We start from the raw sequence: 21,214 nt of genomic DNA, 5'->3' as shown, positions 1-21,214 counted from the left end.
TGAGGGCCAATTAGTAAAAAGAGTCCAGGTGAGTTTCAGTTAATCTCGGGTAAATTTAAAAACATACGGTAGATCACTAGTCAAAGAGAAAGTTGTAGAGGAAGAGGAGCAGGTATTGATAATAAAACATTATCTCTCCCTAATGAAGAAATAACAATTCTCCTTTTCTTCAGTACTGGAAAAAATTGATGTGAACGGACGAGGAGCACAACAGCGGCACTAAGCATACAGTCAGAGGTCCAATGATGAAATAAACCAGATCAAAACATTTTAATATGAGAAAAAAATGTGCCAGTCAAAATGTAAAAACTGTAAGACTTGAAGTTTGATGTTCACAAACACTCTACGTTCAACATGATGTGCTTTCAGCAAAGAAAAAGTCCTTAGAGTTGCAAAACTGTAGGAGATGTAAAACACTACTAATGATGGACTACACTTTTCTCATTTTACTTGTGAATAAAATCACAGTTAGGTTAGTTTATAACTGCTAATAAAACACATTGAATTTTTAATTTAATAAACTGTGAAACACGTATTACTACTTTTTGTAATGAGTTAGGTGCAGTTGTAGCTCTCAACATTTAACAGCTGCACATGTTGTTTTAAGTCTGTTTTTTAACTAATTCAATAAATAAATTTTTAAAAAATCCGATTTCACATTAGCACACACCAGTAATAATAGCATAATAATAACTACCCAAGAGAAGGTGGCGCTATCACGTGACTTTGCGAATATAAACAAAGAGTGACATCATCTGTTTACTTGCTCCCAGACCCGACTGCAGGGATAAACAGCCGCTACTCCGCGTCTCCAAATGGCGACAGATATGGAAAGACTGGCTTCTTTCGAGGAGGCCTACTACGATCAGTACGACTACTACAACCTGCACGAATACTCCTGCCACGCCGGCGGCAAGGGCAGAACCAAGAGGGAGATCGAGCTGAACACTAACCGCCATTGCCCCGCTGGACACGAGAGGAAGATCGCTGAAAAATATCACAACAGCCAAATGAAGCGCAGAAGAACCAAGAGCGCGTCCTCGTGATGCCTTTTGTTTTTTTTTTTTTTTCTGGATGCTTATAGGTGAGAATCATAGTAGAAATGATCCCTTCTAGCGATCTAAATAGGGAAGCGATGTGTTGTTGTTTTTTTCCCATGCAGATATTTTGCTGACTAGTCAAGCTGCAGTGCACAGGCCGCATGTCTGAGCTGATCTCTGGCAGAACGCAGCTGGCCTTATTTAATCACATTATGCCACTATAGATTTGAACATTTGCTATTATGTCGACGCGGCTATTTTATGACGAGGCTTATTGGTTAAATATAGTCCTTACATGTTAAATGTGAAACATCTGCAGATGTATACAATCAGGCAACTAAACAGCTTGACATTTAAAAACGTCGTGTTTTATTATGCATGAAGTCTGACTATTGCCCTTGCAGACTCCGAGTTAGACGTCTAATTCAAACATTTGTTTATCACTGTTTTCCTGCAGACCAGTTGGATTTCTCATGTTGACCATGGCCACGAGTCTCTGCCTTTCCTGATCCAGCAAATGGAGGCTGTGACATTGAGGGCATAGCCATTCATCAGTCACGAGACAGCGCTCCGTTCCTAACCTGCCCTGTAACAGGAGCCACCCCTCTCATGTTACAGCTGTGCAACAACATTTAGTGTTGAGCTATATAGGTCAGTTGTGTGTGCTTGATTAACTTTGCTGTATAAATATGGCCGGGTCCGAGGGTAACGACGGTGTTAACACTGTATTTTAATTAAATAAAAATGTCTTAATTTTAAACTTTTTTTCTGGTTGGTTTATTTTATGTTCCTTTTTTTTTTTTCCTTTGAAGGTAATGTAAAAAGGCTTCTGTGAACGTGAATTTTGAAGTATTGTCTTAATTAAAAGTAAAACATAATTGAATGAATAAATGTGCAACAAAATAATGGAATGTTTAATCAGCATTGATTGCATGGATAAAAATTAAATCCAGCACTATACTGAATACAGTCATTAGTGAACAAAATTTAGTTATTGGCATGATTCCAACGGTAATTGAGAAATAATTTCTTCTTACAGCTCTTGACTGTCTCTGGCGTTAACACTCAGTGATTAAAATGAGACAAAAGGTCTAAATATGAATAATAAGAAGTTCCAATGTTATAAAAATAAGTCAGAGATTCAGTAACACTTAAAATCACAATTTTTTTTCCCCCAACGGAAGCTAATGCTTTTATTGTGAAGGACAATCCTTTCAACCGGAACTACTACTTATCTGTTACCCTTGTCAATTAAAAGCAATAAAACTAGTATTTTTTGTTGCATGTTTAGCTCTGTACCTGCCGTAAAAATGCAGATATGCAGTGTGTGCAGCGAACAGACTCCAAAATACAGATGTCCAAGCTGCAAAATACGATAGTAAGTAAACGCGTCTACATGCTTGCGGGATAGCTTATCACGTGTTAGCTGATTTTGTTAGCATAAGTAAAAATACTTAAACATCGTTTGTTATTATAATCTGAGTTTATAAATGTTCGCGTGTTTCTTTTAACACAGCTTTATATTTTTCTGTAAAATGAAAATAGAGGGACATATGTAAGAATACTGTGGATAAAAACAAGGCTAAACCTAAGCAGTTTGTGACTTAAAGCATGTAGATAATTAAACCTGTCGGTGTTGACATATTATGTCGCCGTTGTTTCAGTTATTTTCCCCAATATTTAATGTATCATCGTTATAATACATTAAAAAAAGAACATAAAAACTTCCAACACATGGTACAGGAGCCGGTTTGGGTCAAACTTAGTTACAGTTAGTCCACCTACTGGCCATTGAACTAGAAAATGAAGTGTGAATGGGCCATGTCTATTTTTATTCTTTTAATATTCGTTCATAATTACAAGTTCAGGAATAATTTGTAATAAAATGTATCAGATATCTCATTAAGTTTATTTTTCTCCCTCTTTCCCTTTGGACCAGGATACTGTGTCTTTGTTAAAGTTTCGATTGAATTTAATTGAATTGTTTCCTTTTTGTCTTGTAATCTTTGCAGTTGTTCGCTTGGCTGTTACAAGAAACACAAAGGTACGGAAGCCTAAATCCTGTAAGTTTTTATTCAGACGTGTATTTACATCTGATATTGACAGTTATCTTGTATTCATAGATTCCTGCCTTCCGGTTGAGAAGCCTGCTTCGTCAAATCCTGAATCTAAAGATGCTGCTGGATCTGGTAATAATTCCAAAGCGCTGATATTGTTCTTATTCTCTGACATGCTTATTAAGCATTTGTTTTACTGTAAAAAAAAAAAAACTATTTTGGAAAATAGTTTTACACTTAATCATAACAAATGTGCTACATTAACATTTTCATCCACTTCTACTTTCTTAATATATTTCCAAAGAGATTAATTTTCTTCCTTTTGAGAGAGGGAGATGTAGTCGCCTTCATTCTTTCTCACTAATGAAAACACATTTTCCACCATTCATGTTTGATTTATCTTACAGCAGCTGCAGCTGTTTTGCAGGATGGAGCCAGCATTTTTTCTTTTTAAACTTGCACCATAAATTTTTAGCTGAATTGGATCCATACTGCTGACCCTTTCATTAAACTTATTTGTCTTTACTAAAGAATAGATTTAGTGCACTTTTCTTCCGATGTCTCTTAACCTTTTGGTGTTTGTTTTCTACTTTTAAACCATATTACTTTCAGTTTTCCGTCTCGACTCCTTCAGAGGCTCCAACAACTTTTGCCAGAACTCCTAAAGATTAGATATTGTGTTTTTAAGTATAAAGGTAATTTAAACAGCCGCTTTATTTATTTTCAGGCATTGATAGCTTAGAAATTACATTGTGATTCCAGAATTTTCTTCTATACTTTTGTCAAGGAAAAGTATAGAACACAACAATGTATCTTTTAAGGCACGGTTCTCAATGCCTACAAACTGAACATTCTTCCAGAATAACGATATATATATATTTTTTGCACCAGATAATAATGTCAAATTTATATATGTTTTATGTTTGTTCCTTTAAATTCTCAGCAGAGCCTTTGAGTTTGGACGATCTCCTGCATGAGGACGACGTCATCGACAAAGTGCCACCGCAGAGGCTCCAGTTGTTGGGTATTAATCCAGTTTTACGTTTCTCTGTAAACTTAAAACACGGCTTAGACGGATGGTAATATGTCAGCGTTTTTATTTCGACCGTGTTGCTTTCCTTCAGGTCAGTCAACAGAGCTCAGAGATCTTCTCTGCAACCCCCACCTGAGGCAGTTGCTGCGCTCCGTTGACGACGCAGAGAGCAAAGCGTCCGCCATGAAGGCCGCCATGCAGGAACCTCTGTTTGTTGAGTTTGCAGATCGGTGTTTAAAAGTTGTTGAAGGTGAAGGCAACACATCATCTTCAAATGACTGATTTATAAAAAATTACATGTGCGGCTAGTTTTTGATATTTCTTCGTACAATACCAAACACGCTGTGTAGCAACATTTACCTCTAATGACGCTGTATGTAAATAATGTTCAAATAAAGGCTCGAGTTTTAATAGATTATTGATTAAACACATATGCGCAAGTAATTTATTGACATTTAACAGTTATATAAAATATTTTTTACAAATCACCATTAAACTGTGACTCTGTGTGATTCAAGTTTCCATACATAGATCCCTTTGTACCTGACAAACAGCTGACTGGGCTAAATTATGACATTTTCATGAATCTGCATCTGAATGAAACGAAAAGCAACATTTTTACATATTCGGAGTCAAAGCTGTTCATGAGTGCTTTATGCAGGCTAAAAACTGGAAAGTTAATTACAGACCAGCTACCTTTACCAGACAGAAATGCATAAAAAAAAACCTCTTTGGTATATTGTCTTACATTTACAGGCAGTAAATCCTGTATATAAAGACTTTGTTTCTAAGAGCAGCAACATTACCACAAATGGCAAATCAAGTTGATCTATTTCATGCGTTTAGTGAATCGGAAGAATATAACTTTTCTGCATTAAGCCACAAAGTTCTATGTATTTCATGGAGATTTTCTAAGACAGACCAGCACTATATGCTGGATAATATTGAATTTGGTTGATAATGATGCATATAAAAGGTAAGGTAAAGATGTGAAAAAAGTTTACACAGTACTGTTTCACGGTGAATATAAATGCAAAACCTTTCCAGAATGTCATTTTGTGTTGGTCTATTACATTAAAACTCATAGAAGTTTGTGGTTTTAATGTGACAAACTGCACTAAACAAGTCCCTGTTTTCTGAGCCAAAGCTGTCGATGTTATGTAATGGAAAACATTCCGGAGGTTAAGCATATAAACATATTGCACTTATTTTTATTAAAACTAAATTTCATAATGCCTAACAGCTACACTGTCAGACGAATTAAGCTCTCACATGCACACAAACGTACAAAGTACAAAAAAAGAGTTTGGTCCAAGTTAATTTCATGCAAGTGTCTCCTTGTAAATCATCTGTTAATGTGCTTTAATTTGAAACACAAATAAAAAAAATTCCAAACGTTTTATTCCCAACATGGCTGCTTATTGTTTTGGAATATAATTTCTTACATGAATCAAATGTAGCTTTTCCAAAAGGCACTCAGTAAGGCCTAATGGGCTCAGACATAATCTCATGCAGGCAGCAGCGCTTTGGCTCTCTAAGGTGCAGAAATTGTGCCATCTTCAGTACATTTTAGGAACTGCAACCAGATTTCTTTGCGGTTTTGTCAAGAAATGCTACAATTAAAATAATCATAGTTTACATATTTCAGATATGAATCACACATATAACTATTGGTACAAAAACAATCTTAAATGTATAGAAGATTTTTGCGATTTGGTGCTGCATTATCCTTCTGGACCACTTACCTGTACACGCAAACCTTTACAAATATGGGCATTTTGGCAAACAAAACCCCGTTTGATTTAGTGTTCAACAATAGATGCAAAGGAGCATAAAATAGTTTTCTTTTTGTGAGATTAACTAAACCGGTTCAAGTGAAGTTGCTATAAAGTCTTCTCCAGCAGGATCTCGTTGAACCCCGTCACGTCGCACTTCAGGTCCGGCTGCATGTCGGCGTACAGAAGGGGCGAGCGCTGATAGTGCAGCTTCACAGATCCCTGTCGGGAGAAGCAAAACAAAACAAAAAAATTTTTAAGAATCATGCTGAAATCCATTTGCATAGAAGGAACCGTGTCCTCACCCTGGGCCGAGCCCGAATGGAGGCGAGCCCCTGCTTGTACTGGTTGGTCTCCACCTTGTACTCTCCTCTCCTGGACGGCAGATTGAGGGAGGTCATCACGGAAATCATTTTCTGGAAGCCCGTGGCCGTCAGGGAGACGGTGATGGAGGGCGCCGAGGCCAGAGCCAGGCCCATGGGCCAGCCGCGCACCGGGACGGGCTCCTGGCAGCTCGAGAGCTGCACGGAGCCCCGCTCCCTGACCACAGCGCTCAGCGCCGGGCTGTCGTCCGCCGAGAGGTCCTCCGCGTCGTCAAGCTCCGCTTCAGCCAAGGACTTCAACAAAGCCTGCCCGAGTATTTACACCGTAAAGTTACGTCCCGTGTCCAAGGTAAAAAAAAATAAATAAAAAAAAAGCACGAATGGTGGCGCTCGGTCTCACCCTCCATTTCCTCCAGGTGTTTTGGATCACTGAAGCTGCTCCGTTCCACCTCCGGATCCGCTTCTGGACCAGCCAGGACCTCACAGCTGCACAGTCAAAAAGACAAGAATGAAATCACAATATTATGAGAATAAAGTTGAAATAATATGAGAATACAGATTTAGTTTTATGAGAATGAAATTGAATTTATTACAACATTATTCTCATAATATTATGAATTTTTTGGATTAACTGATTAATAATTAGGTAGCAAAATTTGTTTAATAGTATTTTTTGTTTTTTACAGACTTTGAACCAGATGAACTATACTTCTTGTGGGATTCTGGGTAAAACTTATTTATTTTAAGTATTTTTTGCATCTTAAATGTAAATGCATGTATTTTTTGGACAGTTTTGGCTCAATTACTGTTCTGAGTGTGTTATTCTCTCAGCAAATGGACTCCAGTTAACAAGTAATCAATTACTAAGTTGGTGACAATTATTTCAATAATCGATTAAGCCAAATAATCGTTTCAGCCCTAGTTGAGATTCATGAAATCACGGAAATGCTACACGTTCTCAGACTTGCACCGAAAGAACCTCAGAGAGTAAGACTGCATGTGGCTTGTCCTGGTTCTAAGAGGACAAGCTGTCTGGACCTCCGTGTGCCGACACCGTGTGCTCCCGACTCACTGGGTCAGAGTCAGCACTCAGTGGAATCGAGGCCAGGCGGCTCTGCCTAATTCCTGCCAGCTTCACCTGTCCAGAGCGGCAACCAGTTTACCTGCTTGGATTAACGTGGCAGACTGCTGGCAGGCGAGGCGTCGGCGCCGCTGGTGTCGCAGCCAGCAGCACTGAATGGTGAAGGCGCACCGAGACAGGACCTTCCCTCGGCGATCCTCCAGCAGATCGAGCTGAGAAGAGTTTGGCACATTCTGCATTTCTCTTTTTTTTTCATTTAACCACGACAATTTTAGAAATAGTGCAGTATTTCTAATATTACAGTAGAAGTACAGTTTATGCATATGTTGTCTGTCTCTGTGGTTTCTCGGTTCTCTTTTTCTCTCTCTCTTTTTGCAGGTGTAGAAACAGACTTCCAGGGTGTTTTTTTTATCCTTCTTCCTACCTTCTGGTCCTACCTCCCTCACTGACCCATCTAACTTCAATTTTTCTCTTTCTGTTTCCTCTTTGTGTCCGTTGCATTTGCAATAAGCCCAAAGACATTTCTAATAAAGTTATATATCTGGCCTTAATGAAATGAAAGAGCAACAAGAAGAAAGATATAAGAAGTTGTTGTAGGGCATTCAGCAAAAAAGAAAAAGATTTCATTTACGAGTCGCAGCATAAATGCACTTCAGGCTTTTCTTCGTAAAAAGATTAGAAAACCACGTATTATGCACAACGTTTTGTTGGTCTGTTGCCTAAAATCCCAATAAAATAGATAAAATAAATACTTTTGCACACCACTGTGGTTACTGACCATTGGCTGGGTGAGGAAGACCTTCGTCTTCCCGCAGTGCACCAACAACCTGCGTTCGTCACGCGACGCATTATGCTGGAGCGCCACCCGGAGGAGCTGCTCCACCTGCTGCGGAAGAACGTTGGCGCCTTTGGCGTCAAGATCTGAAACACAGGAATGAGGAGGAGTAAAGACTAAATCAGCCCAACAACCCAACAGAATCTGAGTCAGTGTGAGGAATGTTGAGAGCTAGTGGAAAACATTAAAGTGCTTCAAAGAGCTGTGGCTTCATTAGAGGCGATTTAGAGATGCAATTAACGGTTATTTTAGTAATTGATTATTCCCATCAATTAGTTTGATGTTTAATCAGACAAAAAAAAAATTGGCACATTCTTCAGATTTTTCATTTAACCACTTAATCTTATTAGAAATACCTTTTTTTAAAATTTAATATCAAAGTAGAATATATATGGTGCTCAGCATTAATGACTCCAGTTTAGTGAGATGGGTCAGTGAAGAGAGAGATAGGACCAGAAGGACAGGAAGAAGGATAAAAAAGAAAAAAAAAAATCACATTTTAAAACAAATAATTTTTTCATTGCTTTTTTAAATAAATAAAAAATTTACTTCCTAAAGTGCAACAACACAGCACTCCTCGTTGAAGGCTTGATAATTTAGAGCAAATTTATAGCAAAAAAAAAAAAAAAACTCCAGTTAACGATCGATCACTAAATTAGTTGACAATTATTTCAATAATCGATTCGTCACCACTAATCAGAAAAATCATTTCAGCCCTGAAGGTGAGTGAGTAATGTCAACAAACGAAATATCCAAAATAAAATACAAACAAAAACAATAAAACATTTGTGGCTAATAAAAATATGAATCAGGAGAATGGAAATTATTGAGCTTGTTTCGATTTATCATGCGATTAATTGACTCGCTGCTTATTGCGACAGGCTTAGATGTGAAGCACAGAAATAAGCTGATGCTGCGTGAACATTAGAGGAAAACAAATGCTTCACAGTGAATAAAACTTTACAACCCAAACGCAAAGACAGAGTGGTGAGGCGAGCAGAGATGGCGTTTACCTGTAAAGTTCAGAAGATGCTAAAAAGTCTTTCAAACTGAAAAGTCCCAAAGAAAAGTAGAGAAGTGATTTTACTGAGAAGACAAATGAAAGGCAAGGAGAGTAAACCTGCAGATCCAGGTAGAGAAAATAAAATCATTGGACCTCCCCGATCGACTAGAACCGATTCAATAGCAATATAAACTCACCAGCATCCAGGCGACTTGATGCTGAACATTTCCCGATCGGTCCATAACGCTGGACGAAGCTTTTCAAAGGGATTCTGTGCAACAAAAATTAAATTAAATCCCCCTAAAGCTTAGAAAAAATACCGCACTATTAGAGTGTGAGGAGGAAAGCTGCACCTTATTGGAAAGCCTGCAGCGCTGATGTGAATGGTCTCCACGATCCCGCAAGCCTCCAGCTGCAAAATAACCTGGCGGAGAAGCATCAGACATGTCAGCTTGGTGAACGTGGGCGGCCATGAGACGACGCAGACGTGTGAGCCGATCTTTATTACCTCTCCGTTCTTAAAGGTGAGCGGCCGGCAGTCGGAGTTGGGTTTGATGCAGCGGGTGTAGTGAGGAGCCGTGGTGAGGAGGAGCTTCATCAGGTTCTCCAGCGAGTTCTACGTGCAAATCACATCATTTTAGCATCTTTTCATCTCTAATCTACATTATTTTTATACCAGATTAAGTTTTACTAATTTTTTTCTCACTTTCTTTTCTAAAAAAGAAAATTGCAAATCTATATACTCTTTATTCTGTTGGCATTACTGACAATTTTATCATATATATATATATATATATGTATATATATATAAATATATTTCTTAATCAAACTTAATTTTATGTCTTATCTTATGTAGCTTATCTGTGATGTTGTAATTATTGTGAAGCACTTTGGTCAGCTGAGGTTGTTTTACATAAATAAAATCAGTAATTGATTGAACGATTAATCAATTACTGAATTAGCTGATGATTATTTCCTGCAATCACAATTAATCTGACTAATTGTTTCAGCCCTGATTGCTACCAGAGTACCATGCTGAGATGCAGTGTGCTAACACACACACACACACACACACGCACACACACACACACACACACACACACACACACACACATTGGGACCATGGCTAAACCTTTCCAGGAGAAACAACACAACCCACAGCAAGCATGTTTCGCCGTTTCACCTTAAACTTGGAGATCACCGTGACTCTGCTGAGCCCTTTGCTATTAGGAATCTCAGTTTCCTTGTCAGAGAAGATCTCATGAAGAAGGAGACTGTCTGATTTCTGAAGCAGGCCAATGAGCTCTGGTGGCACCGGGTCCTGAGAGAGAAAACCTTTGTGAACGCGACCAGATGGAGGTTTGGTCCCTCTGTCTGAATGAGAGCTAACAGACGGCCCCTTACCTTGTTTTTATCCACCATGCCTTCTAACTGGTAGCTGACTTTGCCCGCGTAATGGGCCACGGTGAAGTGTGGCACCTTGCTGAACTTGTCCCAGCAGATGTTGTCGTTGCCGCCCAGCTCCTTCTCCAGGCGACCCCTCAGCGCTGTCGAGTCCGAGGCTCGGTTCAGACGACTCTCCTTCAGGACGAGACAGAAACCAACAGGGCATTCGTCCTGACGTTCAGTCGGCTGCAGCGTTGCTTTCAAGAATGTGGATGTGAAAACTCGAGATGCACTGATCAGTCTTTTCCTGGTCAAAACCGATTTGTTGTAAAACTTGGATATTTAGATTTTTTTCAAAGGTCTACATCATATAAGAGAGAAAATATGCATGTTGTAGGTTCTTTAGTCAAGGTACTTTCAACAAAAATGAAAGAAAGTACCATTTACTAATCAAAACAAAAGTTCTTAACGCTTTATATGACTTTTATTCAGAGGATTGAACTGCATGTTCTTAGTTGACGCATTTACAGTCTCAAAATTCAGATTCTCCAGGAAGATGCGATGTTGTGATCACAACTATTCATTCATTATACGCAAATTTTGCGTGGATTTGCTGTTTTCAAAAGTAATCGCAACTTCTTCGTAAATCTGACTAATCACCTGAATGTTTTCTGTATTTCCTTCTTTTCGGATCAGTCAGAAACTCAGCTGAATTTTGACCAACTTTAGTCCTCTTCTAATTTAACCTCCTGTTTCACGGCCAAACAAGCAAGATGAACGCATGTTTTTTTTTTGTTTTGTTTTTTGCAAAAATCATTTTGCGATGCTCTGTACGATTTGCTTCTATTCTGCATACAGTCCATGTTAACTTGAATAACCAGGAAAGGGCATGACTTTATTTGTATTGTATTATTTCCTGAAAGTACTTAAAAATGTTATTTGCACTATAAATATTAACTGTGTTAAAATCTTTTTCGGGAAGGTTGTGCGCAGCAATGTCAATTTTTTTGTAAGATCATGCAATTGCAAAGACAAAGCTTAAAAATTAAGCTGCATCGGTTAAAAATTAACCAATCTCTCCTGCAACGTTATTTTGTGAAACGATCACAAAAAAAAACATGGCAACATTCTGGAGGAACTGAATGATGGAGGCAATACTCCGTTCAGAATGAACTAATGAATTGGGAAGAACATCCCAATTTTTCAAGATTTTATCTAGTGATTAAATGAGTTGGACATTTCTGATATCTGATCAATTGACTGGTGCATCTCTTATTAAAAACAATGAAAGTCTCTGTAGAGTAAAAGTAATTAAAAATGTACCTCATTAAGAAGAGAAAACACACTGATGGGGCTTCCCTCTAAAAGGTCGAGACAACTCTGGTTGTCTTGGTATTTAACGAAGGACCACTCCAAGCCTTCTGACACGTACTCTTCCTGAGGAAAGGCAACAAATAGCACTTATGTTTAAATACCAAGACGTACGTCCAAATGCATCTCTGCTGACAGATCGAAAAAAAAAACCGAACGTCTTTACCTGCTGAGCTCGGAGGTAATGGGCCACAAAGTGCTGCTGCAGTTTCTCATTGGCGTAGTTGATGCACAGCTGCTCCAAGTTGTTGATCTGAAAACACTCGAAGCCGTACACGTCCAGCACGCCTGCGGATTACAGACGAATGTCAGAGCTGGTGTGGAGGAGCTGGGGGTCATTCCCACTCCGACGGAGGGAATAGAGCTTTACCTATGAAGTTGCGCCATTTGGACTGGTCGGCGCATATGCAGCTGTTGATGAACGTCACTAACCACTCAAATAATCTGGTGGGGAAAAGGAAAACGTTGAACATAGCATTAGATATGTTAAAATGGGGATGAGAATTTAGCCATAACACTTCTACCATTTTACGTTTCGTCAACTTACAACCACTAAGTTTAGAGTGTTTTACTGGGACTTTATGTGGTACAACAATACTTACTTTTTAAGTGGAACTTTTTTTTTTTCGCACAATAATCTAAAAAGTGTGATAGTATGTACTCGTGTTCAGAATTTAACACCCTGAAATTGGGCCTCTGTCACTTTAAGAAACTCCTGCTCTTTCTGAAACTCCGCCTTCAGGAAGTGATCACAACATGGTTCCTCTATTAACCCTTTAACAACGATTTTACCGGCATTGCACTGAAGAAGTAGCTTCTACAATTAGACCAGCAGATGCGCTGTTCCACAAGGTGTTTGCTAATTGCTGCTGGCTAGTCTGAAGGAGCTGAGTGAGGGGAACCGCGAGAAAGGGAAGAAGTTAGGTCACCTGAAAACTGCAGCTGTGCCTTGAAGATCTACACAGGCATTTTGTATAGCTGAATGGTTGCCACGGGAGATAAAAGGATTTCTCAACCAATAAAAGCAACACTCCAAGTGTGTTTTTGATGAAGGAATAACATTATAACATGATGTAAAGCTCAAAAAAGTTGATTCTACATAATACTGCCCCTTTAAATTTCTCCTCACAGACTCTCAGCATCCAGTCTGACATCATCCACTTCACAGTTACGTCCTACTTTATGCTGCCCTAAAATGCTAAGGTGACTAATTTCAATGAATACTTTGCTGAGCTACTTAATGACTTGCAGCTCTTACTGGCCGTAGACGACCTTGGCCAGGCAGTCCCGCCTCACTCCGCACTCTGCTCGGGAACAGGGCTTCAGAACGTTTTGCTTCCCCGCCTTCAGCGTCCTCACTCTCAGACATCTACAGAGCTCCTCCGCTGGGACGCCCAGCAGCTCGCCGGCTCTCTGCAAGAAGTCTAGAACGACGTGCTTCATGATGATCAACCACTAGCTAGTTTTAGCTTTCCAAATTTGTAGCTTTTTGTTGAGCATTTGTACGATTCAACCTGTGGAATCAAAGCTACCTTCAGAGTGTTGGTCAAGGTCGCAGGGTTGGGATTCATTTGTTGAAGAGCAGAAACTCACATTCCCCAACTGCAGAATCCCTGCTAAAATCTGTGATGAAAAAACATTATTCAATATTATTATTACGTGTGAACCTGCAGATTCAGATTTTTTTAGTCTGAAAAGTTGCTACATATAGTGTCAAAGTCACTAAGTTAGTGGGATGGTTATCAGCTGCATGAGCCTGGTGAGTGGTCCATGAACCAGCGGTGGCCAAACATTTTGTCACATCGGCCAAAATTTTCAAATGAAAGCACCCTGAGGGCCAAAAAATTTAATATTCTTAGTAAAAACGTTTTGTTTTTACTAAGAATAAGATTTGTTTTTTAATGAAAGGTGATGTATAAACAACTGAGTCGAAACTTCAGAAGAGTTTAGTAGATTTGCCTTATTACAATAAATATTTATCAAGGGTTTTATTGGAGATATAGTAAAAATGTAGTCAGTTAAAAAAAGCTGGATTTAGCTCACTCTGTCTTTGGAACTGGATAGATTTGGTCCATGCACAAGAATGCAAAAAAATATGGCTATTTAAATATGAATACTTTGTTTTTTAAATAAGATCTTAAATTATCTGCAATCTTTCTGCCACAATTAAAAATAAAAAAAAAGTTTCCATCTGCATCAACCACCTGTGCTGGGGGCTAATTTTGTGTTATTATTAAATTGCAGTCCGTACAAAATCAGTGAAGAGTCACTCTTTGGACACTTGTGCATTAGACCAAAAGGAGAACAGTGGGTGATTTTCAAACCTTTGTGGAGTTAGACAGAATCAGTGGATAACATCAGTTTCAATCACCGGTCTCCCAAAGTTAAGGAAATTGGGGCTAATTTATTGGTGCATCACTAATTAATGTGCAGCTAAAGTAGCTCCTATGAAGACAAGTTACTTGACATTGCATCTTATTCAAATGATTAATTAAAAGATGGCGTTACTCTTACCCTAAATATCTGTCTTTGCCTTTCAGCATCAATTCCGAGGTGAACCATCGCCTCAACGGTTTCAAGAAAACCGTCCTCTGTAAACAAAAAAAGAAAAGAAAAAATAAGTTATTTGTACAGACGTTATTAGGAGGTCTCGATAGACGTAAAAATAAACACCTACCCTCAATTTGTTTCTCACAATTCGGCAGCCACACAAAACCCTGATCCTGTGGCATCATCCAGTCTGTTCTCTGCTCATCTGTGGCTCCTTTCATCATCTATAAAAACAGCAATATAGGTAAAAATAAATAAATAAATAAACCACACAGGCATCAGGTGTCAGGGACTCACCTGGTAGAAGATGTGGAAGTTCCTCTCATTGGCTGGCTGACAGGCCACCCTGGTCTTCTCCAACAAGTACGTCTGCACCGAAGCGCCGACCAGCAGCTGAGCCCTGGGTGTGAGTTGAGTCGGACAGCGTGAGCTAAACCCGCTGACAGGATGTGAGGTCATGAAAAGTGGAAGGTGCCAACTGGTACCTGTCCAGCTGCAGCTGGATGTACTTTCCAAAGCGGCTGCTGTTGCTGTTGCGCAGCGTGCAAGCGTTGCCTGGAGACAGAGGCCGCTGATGAACGACTCGGCGTCACACCAGTAAATCTCACTTTAGTGAATTATTGTGAAGTGAGTGGAAAATTTGTAACAGGGTTTTTAATTTATTAATATTTTCTGAAAAGTGTGCAGTGCATTTATGCTTAACATCTCAATAAAATACATTAAAGTTTGTGGTGGGAGCGTGACAGCATTTTTAAAAAATTAGAGCTATGAAAGAGCAACGTATGAATAGTTTTGTAAGGGGAGTGTATATGTGTATATATATATATATATATATATATATATATATATATATATATAGTTTTTTGTCGTACCAAAAGCTTCCATCAGAGGATTGGAGTCCAACACTCTCCTCTCGATCCTCTCCGCCGCGTCCTGACTGCTGACGGCCTGGGCGGAGGCTGCCACAGTGGCGTAGTATTTCATCAGGCAGCGAGACGTCCATGTCTAGAACATTGACAGACCAACAGCAACTCAAAAAAATATTTTTTAAAAATCTGAGCAACAGCAGGGGAACTCTGCAGACCCATAATAAAATCAAAAAGGAAAAAGCTAAGCTGATATTTCATACATCTGTTTGACACGATAGCATTAGCGTTATTTGTGAATTTACCTTCCCGGCTCCACTCTCACCGCTAACAACCAGCGACTGGTTCACTGGCTCCAACTGACCCTGAACGTTCCTGTAAGCCTCCTCCGCCACAATAAAGATATGAGGTTTGAACTCCTGCAATTGAAAAGAACCCCTCTTCTGCTGAGCTGGGCTGGGAAAGCCCATATTTAAATAAGTGCAAACAGGTCGACGACGGCACGGAGCTTCGGCAGCGATGACGTGAATACCTGAGGCTGAGTGGCGTAGTGGTACTCCTTCATCACGTCCACAGAGTAAAGGTCTGGAATGGGCTGGAAAGGGTTGAGAGCCACCAAGGTGCAGCCGGCGTGGGTGTAAAACACCTTCAATCTGTACCTGGCCTGCAGGCATTTCAGCACTAGCAGAAAGCGCGACGCTTGTTAAGCGTTACACGGAAAGACGTGACGAGGACAAACTTTTTGAATTCTGCTGGAGCGTTTGGACATTTTGCACTTGGTACCTGTTGCTGGAGTCACGGGGTTCACCTTGGTGAGGTCATCAAAAGTGTGCAGTTGGTCTTCGTCAATAAGAAATGCCTGGACGTCCTCCTCCAAAGGGTCATTTCGGCTTTGGTTAGGTGAGTGGACTCTCTGGGTGACTCCCTTCACCTGCGTGGAAAGATTAGGTGAGGAATTGCTAAAAGGACTGATGCAGTCGAAGCCAAATGGATGATGAAGATTGTGGGGGTTTTTTTCTTCTTTTTTTTTTTTAAAAGGTTTTGTTGGCTCTAGTGGCCTTTATTTGAAAGTAGTTCAACAGGAAAGAGGGTAATGAGATAGAGGAGGAAGACATGTGGCAAATGTCACCAGGCCGGGAATTGAACCCGCGACCACCGGCACGAGAACCAAGGCCTCAATAAGTGGGTTGTGCTTTGCTCCTGTGTCACCACAGCACCCCATGATGACTGTGGTTTTGTACATATTATGCTTGTTATTCCCACAACATGAGGGACATATTTAAAAAACAAACACCTCTCTGCAGAAATAAAACGACGACTCGTGACATCTTCGTGACTTTAAGGATTATTCAGGGTTCCTTCAAATTTTTCAAATTTTTATCAGTTATTTATGACACTAAAACATTCAATTAATTGGATTTTAATCATCTTTGTCTTGCAGAAATCTGTATAGAAAACATTGCTGTTGTTAGCTTTATGCTAAGAGAGAAGTTTTTTTGTTTTTTTTTACATCAGGATGAATCTAAACTTATCCAAAATAACTAGAAAGAAACTATTTTCAATACAAAAATAGTGGGATCTAATTTTAGAACCAGACGTAAAATACTCTAGAGATCAAAAAAGCATTTGAGGCAATTTAACATCCTACCTTTTATTTGATTTTTAAGTAAAAAAAATTATTAAATAAAATACTGTACAGGTGGATGCTGATGTGTTTATAGTCTAAACATGGTGGCAGCGCTTAGTTTAGATGAATTTAATTAATTAACAGGAAAATAAAACTTACATTCTTCTGCATTGGAGCTGCTGATTGCTGCTTAATCCAAGGTGTGAATGATTGATTCATGAATCTCTAATGCAATGTGATTACTGCATTTGCACACTCTGTAACCTCAAATTTTTTTTTTTAGAATAAAAAAAAATGCATTTACAATCGGTTAACTCTGTCACAAACAATTTGCCCTCACTAATGGACGCCTGCCATATGACCTGAACCTGCTGCCCTTCCTGAAAACTGCCACCTGTTCAAGGTGTTCAGAGACACTTAATCCTCTAGTAGGTAGCCTACATCCCATAATACCTCCAGTTTAGAGCCATGGAGTCATTTATTTAGGAAACAGAACAGCACAGGTTGTAATTAACAGCATACATAACAGGATGTATACTAAGGTTTGAAATGTCTATTAGAAATTAGTAGTAAGTGTGGACAATACAATAAAAGTAACTTTATATTTGCTGTGACACACTGACAGCTAGAGCTAAAGCACTACATTTATGTCCACTGTGGGAGATTATTAATCAGGCTCAGATCGGTCACAGGTACACACGTCCTTCAATTAAATAAAAACAGATCAACTTTATGACTGTAATTCTGGCGTTCATACGCAAGAGAAGGTGCGGATTTCTGTTGTTTAGGCTAAACATAACATATTATAAGTTTATATACTCAGAAATAGAAAGAAAAAGATCTAAATAAACTCCCGGCGAAAAGCTTGTGTTCGGGTCCCAACTTACCGCTGCCCCTCCATTCCTGGGTCCCACAGCAATGTTCCGCCGGTCGGTGGAAGAACTCATTTATTTGATACTTTTTCTGTATCTGGCCTGAAACTCTACCGAGAAAATAAAACCTCTGGGCCTTATTTCTGATTCAAATGAGTGGCTATTCTATGATAAATAAAACGTTACTTCGGTTATTCCTCTGCTGTCAGCAACAACTCAAGGACGACTTCTGCTGGTTGTCCCTCTGCCTTCCAGACCAGACTCCCAAACCACACGTCATTCCCGCCCTCTTCCTGACCATTCACGGACCGCTCGTTTGAAGCAAAATCAAAACTGAACGTTGTACAACTTCATAAATATATAATCCCTCTAATTGAATACGGGTTCAGCTTGGAGCTGTATTTTAAATTTAGCATCCAACGAAGGCCTTTTAAACTTCCACAGCGTGACTTTTTTTTCCAAAAAACATGAAACTAATAATTTTGTTGACTCTTGTCGCTTGCATGTAGAACACTGCTTCCACGGGATTTACTATGTACAAGTAGGTTGCGATTTGCTTTTAGTATTATTATACATTTCTGGCTATTTTATTAAAGTATAAGGAAGAGAAAATTGTTTAACTTTCATTTACTAAACACCTCAAGAAGTGCCAAAAAACCCAGTGTTCTTGAATGCATCACGGGTCGTGAATACGGAAGTGAGCAAACGTGCCATCACTGAACAGGTTCTACACGGCCAGCAAAAATAATAATGCTGTTAAACAGGTATTTATTCATCCTCCATCTTTAACAGACGAAGTCGTGGTAAGTGCTGGTCAGTAGACACCTTGCTGTTTCTGACGTTTCCAAAAAACATGAAACTAATAATTTTGTTGACTGTTGTCGCTTGCATGTAGGACGCTGCTTTAGGGAGCAGGGCATTATTTGCGCCTGTTTTGAACGTGGAAACTTACGCATTGACTGCTCTTTGCGTATATTTCTTAGCGAATAAGCTAAGGTTTGTGTACAGAGAAGTCTAAATCAGTAAATTAGGATATGAACAGATGATCTTAGCAGGCGACACTGTGGTTTCATGTACTGCAAAGATAATATTTCAGGATCCCTTTATGACTGTGTCTAAGGTTCTCTGAGGGCCGTATAGTGAAAGTTGTAGATGTACATCATGAAAGGAAAGTTCCTTGACCGTTTCAATATAATCTTGATGTTTTTTGGATACACTGCCCCTTGCGTCCTGTAATAAACTGCTTGTGTTTAAATGTTTGCAGGTTATGGCTCAAAAGGAAGTAAAGGAGGCGTTTGTGAGTAATCTCAACGGGACCAGTTTGGGAGAGGTGACTCTTGGATCGTTTCTCGCTCCAGTCTGTCTCATCCACAGAGCGTTCATCTTAGTCCTCTACTACCAGGCCAAAGGGACTCTACCGCTACCACTTCCACTGATTTCCCATCTACTCCTTGATTTTTCTCTGCTCGTCCTTCCCCTCGTATTATCATGCACAATTCTCAGCAATGTTCTTCTCCAGGTCATCGTGTGCCTAACTCTTATTTCAGCTTGCGTGCTCTGCTACATCTGTCGTACGAGCTTCCAATCCTCTGCTCTGCAGCCACAGAAGATCGTCAGCAACTTCCTTCAGAGCAGCGTTCAGTTCCACCAGGTCCCCTTCGTGACTCTCTTCAGAGTATTTGTAAACGTGAAAACAGCCATCAGCATCCTCGCCGTCGACTTCAGCGTCTTTCCGAGGCGATATGCGAAGACAGAGACCTACGGGACAGGGGTTATGGACTTTGGAGTCGGGGCGTTTGTTTTTGCAAACGCACTTGTCAGTCCTGAGGCACGGAGGAGGGAAGTCACGGGATCCAAGATGAGCCATGTTACGAAGCAGATCCTGTCTGTCTGGCCTCTGCTTGCTCTAGGTTTGGGGCGGCTGGTGAGCATCAAAATGACCGGCTATCACGAGCACATGACGGAATATGGCATCCACTGGAACTTCTTCTTCACGCTGGCCATCGTCAGACTTCTAGCTTCTGTTCTTTTGGTTGTTTTACCAGCTGGACAGTCGTGGCTCTTTGCCCTTCTGATCAGTGGATGTTATCAGTTCGCCCTGGAAACAACCGAACTAAAGACCTTCCTGATGCACAATAGGGACAGAGGAAAGGATTTCGTGCACGCTAACAAGGAGGGCATATTCTCCATAGCCGGCTACGTTGCCATCTATCTAGCAGGAGTTCAGATTGGACTCTATGTGATGCAGCAAAGACATCAAGTCAAAGATTGCCTCAAGATGCTGTTCACCCTCTCCCTAGGAAGTTTGGTGTCGTACGGTGCTTTGTTCGCATGTCAGACACTCGTGGAGCCGGTCTCTCGCCGCTCGGCGAATTTGCCCTTCGTCATCTGGAGCGTTGCTCAGTCGTTGTTTTTCATGTCCCTCCTAGGTCTGGCTGACATGGTCATACTGTTCTCCAAAGGAGCGTCCGCCTGTCGTTTTCTGCCGTCGTCCATGAACTTTCTGGAGAAGAAGACGGATTCTCCGGTTTCCAGAAGCAGAGTCGAAGTGGAGAGACTCTGCCTCATCCAGGCCGTCAGCAGGAATCAGCTGATGTTTTTCCTGCTCTCCAACGTCATGACCGGAGTGACCAATGCTGTCGTGGACACGCTCAGCTGTAGCAGCTCATTTTCAGTGTGTGTTTTATTGTCATACATGCTTGTGAACTGCCTTGTTATATATGTTTTGCACATCTGTGAAATTGCAGTGAAATTCTGGTAACGTTTGTGAGCGCACCGTTTTCCTTGGGTTTATTTTTTCATCGTTTATTTGAAGCTCGAGTTACTCGCACTGAAATTTGGAACAATGGAACAACAACAACAATAACGAAAATGTTATCTATATGGGGTTAGTTTTGTGTTTGTGCTTGTTTATGGTGATATTGTTCTAAATGTTTTGTGTTTGTATATTTGGGGGACTTTCAAATATAAAGCCTCATGAGAAAAAAAACTCTATTCTTTCGTGGATGAACCGAAATGAACCTGAAATGTAACAATAACTGAAGCTTGGGATATTTTTATATCTAACCCAGCTTTAAACATCTCCTAAACTGACTGGCATGTCTGGTGTGTTCCTTGGTCTTCATATAGCTGATGTTTACTAATATTTTAACAAATGTCTGTATTTATATTGAAAATAAATGAAGTCTATTTGCTAATTAGTTGGCTTCTGAAGGCATTGGGGACACTTTATTTAGGGGTATCAAAATAAAGAGTGGTAAACACTTGTCATGTTTTCTTTCTATACATTTTTGGAAACTATTATTTTCCTCCCATTTTGACATTTTCTGCTACTGTGTATCATTAAAAGGCCCTGAAAACTTAAATTGGAACTTTTGGTAGTCATGGTAGAAAAT

At 39.9% G+C, this 21,214-nt stretch overlaps 4 protein-coding genes across 8 annotated transcripts; 3 read left to right on the top strand and 1 right to left on the bottom strand.

The window, feature by feature from the left end:
- The first annotated feature begins 749 nt into the window (after positions 1–749).
- LOC103476176 (nuclear protein 2-like) lies at positions 750–1,804 on the top strand. The gene is made up of 2 exons (XM_017308429.1): positions 750–1,084; positions 1,498–1,804. The coding sequence occupies exon 1, from the start codon at positions 816–818 to the stop codon at positions 1,044–1,046; it is 231 nt and encodes a 76-aa protein (XP_017163918.1). The 5' UTR covers positions 750–815; the 3' UTR covers positions 1,047–1,084; positions 1,498–1,804.
- Positions 1,805–1,905: 101 nt separating this feature from the next.
- znhit3 (zinc finger, HIT-type containing 3) lies at positions 1,906–4,722 on the top strand. Of its 2 annotated transcripts, none has more exons than XM_008428104.2 (5): positions 1,906–2,418; positions 3,053–3,084; positions 3,164–3,229; positions 4,044–4,121; positions 4,222–4,722. In XM_008428104.2, exons 1-5 carry the CDS (start codon positions 2,324–2,326, stop codon positions 4,410–4,412), a joined length of 462 nt encoding a protein of 153 aa, XP_008426326.1. In that variant the 5' UTR covers positions 1,906–2,323; the 3' UTR covers positions 4,413–4,722. The 2 variants fall into 2 exon arrangements, with proteins under 2 accessions (XP_008426326.1, XP_008426325.1); XM_008428103.2 differs by having other exon boundaries at positions 4,041–4,121.
- A 753-nt stretch (positions 4,723–5,475) lies between these two features.
- Positions 5,476–18,107, bottom strand: myo19 (myosin XIX). Of its 2 annotated transcripts, XM_008428101.2 has the most exons (24): positions 17,835–18,107; positions 16,104–16,251; positions 15,853–16,001; positions 15,626–15,739; positions 15,327–15,459; positions 14,940–15,009; positions 14,752–14,854; positions 14,582–14,678; positions 14,419–14,495; positions 13,437–13,527; positions 13,163–13,328; positions 12,275–12,348; positions 12,071–12,192; positions 11,857–11,970; positions 10,552–10,728; positions 10,331–10,468; positions 9,656–9,763; positions 9,501–9,571; positions 9,345–9,418; positions 8,088–8,230; positions 7,392–7,521; positions 6,629–6,714; positions 6,211–6,534; positions 5,476–6,127 (listed from the first exon to the last, which is right to left on the bottom strand). In XM_008428101.2, the coding sequence occupies exons 1-24, from the start codon at positions 17,892–17,894 to the stop codon at positions 6,014–6,016; spliced, it is 2,883 nt and encodes a 960-aa protein (XP_008426323.1). In that variant the 5' UTR covers positions 17,895–18,107; the 3' UTR covers positions 5,476–6,013. The 2 variants fall into 2 exon arrangements, with proteins under 2 accessions (XP_008426323.1, XP_008426324.1); XM_008428102.1 differs by lacking the exons at positions 5,476–6,127; positions 6,211–6,534; positions 6,629–6,714; positions 7,392–7,521 and adding an exon at positions 9,158–9,193 and having other exon boundaries at positions 8,168–8,230.
- Positions 18,108–18,498: 391 nt separating this feature from the next.
- Positions 18,499–21,086, top strand: pigw (phosphatidylinositol glycan anchor biosynthesis, class W). 3 transcript variants are annotated; one of them, XM_008428097.2, is made up of 2 exons: positions 18,499–18,583; positions 19,084–21,086. In XM_008428097.2, the coding sequence occupies exon 2, from the start codon at positions 19,087–19,089 to the stop codon at positions 20,578–20,580; it is 1,494 nt and encodes a 497-aa protein (XP_008426319.1). In that variant the 5' UTR covers positions 18,499–18,583; positions 19,084–19,086; the 3' UTR covers positions 20,581–21,086. The 3 variants fall into 3 exon arrangements, with proteins under 3 accessions (XP_008426319.1, XP_008426318.1, XP_008426322.1); XM_008428096.2 differs by having other exon boundaries at positions 18,512–18,622; XM_008428100.2 differs by having other exon boundaries at positions 18,512–18,632.
- Positions 21,087–21,214: the final 128 nt, after the last annotated feature.

Source organism: Poecilia reticulata, linkage group LG14, assembly GCF_000633615.1.
Source record: "Poecilia reticulata strain Guanapo linkage group LG14, Guppy_female_1.0+MT, whole genome shotgun sequence".
NCBI lineage: Eukaryota > Metazoa > Chordata > Actinopteri > Cyprinodontiformes > Poeciliidae > Poecilia > Poecilia reticulata.
Note: the sequence above shows the minus strand (reverse complement) of the source record. Positions and strands in the feature narration are given on the sequence as shown.

Excerpts from the sequence above, each read along its gene's own strand:
- LOC103476176 (XM_017308429.1), top strand. The coding sequence starts at position 816 with ATGGCGACAGATATGGAAAGACTGGCTTCTTTCGAGGAGGCCTACTAC.
- znhit3 (XM_008428103.2), top strand. The coding sequence starts at position 2,324 with ATGTTTAGCTCTGTACCTGCCGTAAAAATGCAGATATGCAGTGTGTGC. Across the intron at positions 2,419-3,052 it reads CCAAGCTGCAAAATACGATA|TTGTTCGCTTGGCTGTTACA; the intron begins GTAAGTAAACGC and ends TAATCTTTGCAG. Across the intron at positions 4,122-4,221 it reads GCAGAGGCTCCAGTTGTTGG|GTCAGTCAACAGAGCTCAGA; the intron begins GTATTAATCCAG and ends GCTTTCCTTCAG.
- myo19 (XM_008428101.2), bottom strand. The coding sequence starts at position 17,894 with ATGAGTTCTTCCACCGACCGGCGGAACATTGCTGTGGGACCCAGGAAT. Across the intron at positions 9,572-9,655 it reads TCACCTTTAAGAACGGAGAG|GTTATTTTGCAGCTGGAGGC; the intron begins GTAATAAAGATC and ends CTTCTCCGCCAG. Across the intron at positions 6,535-6,628 it reads ACACCTGGAGGAAATGGAGG|GCTTTGTTGAAGTCCTTGGC; the intron begins GTGAGACCGAGC and ends ATACTCGGGCAG.
- pigw (XM_008428097.2), top strand. The coding sequence starts at position 19,087 with ATGGCTCAAAAGGAAGTAAAGGAGGCGTTTGTGAGTAATCTCAACGGG.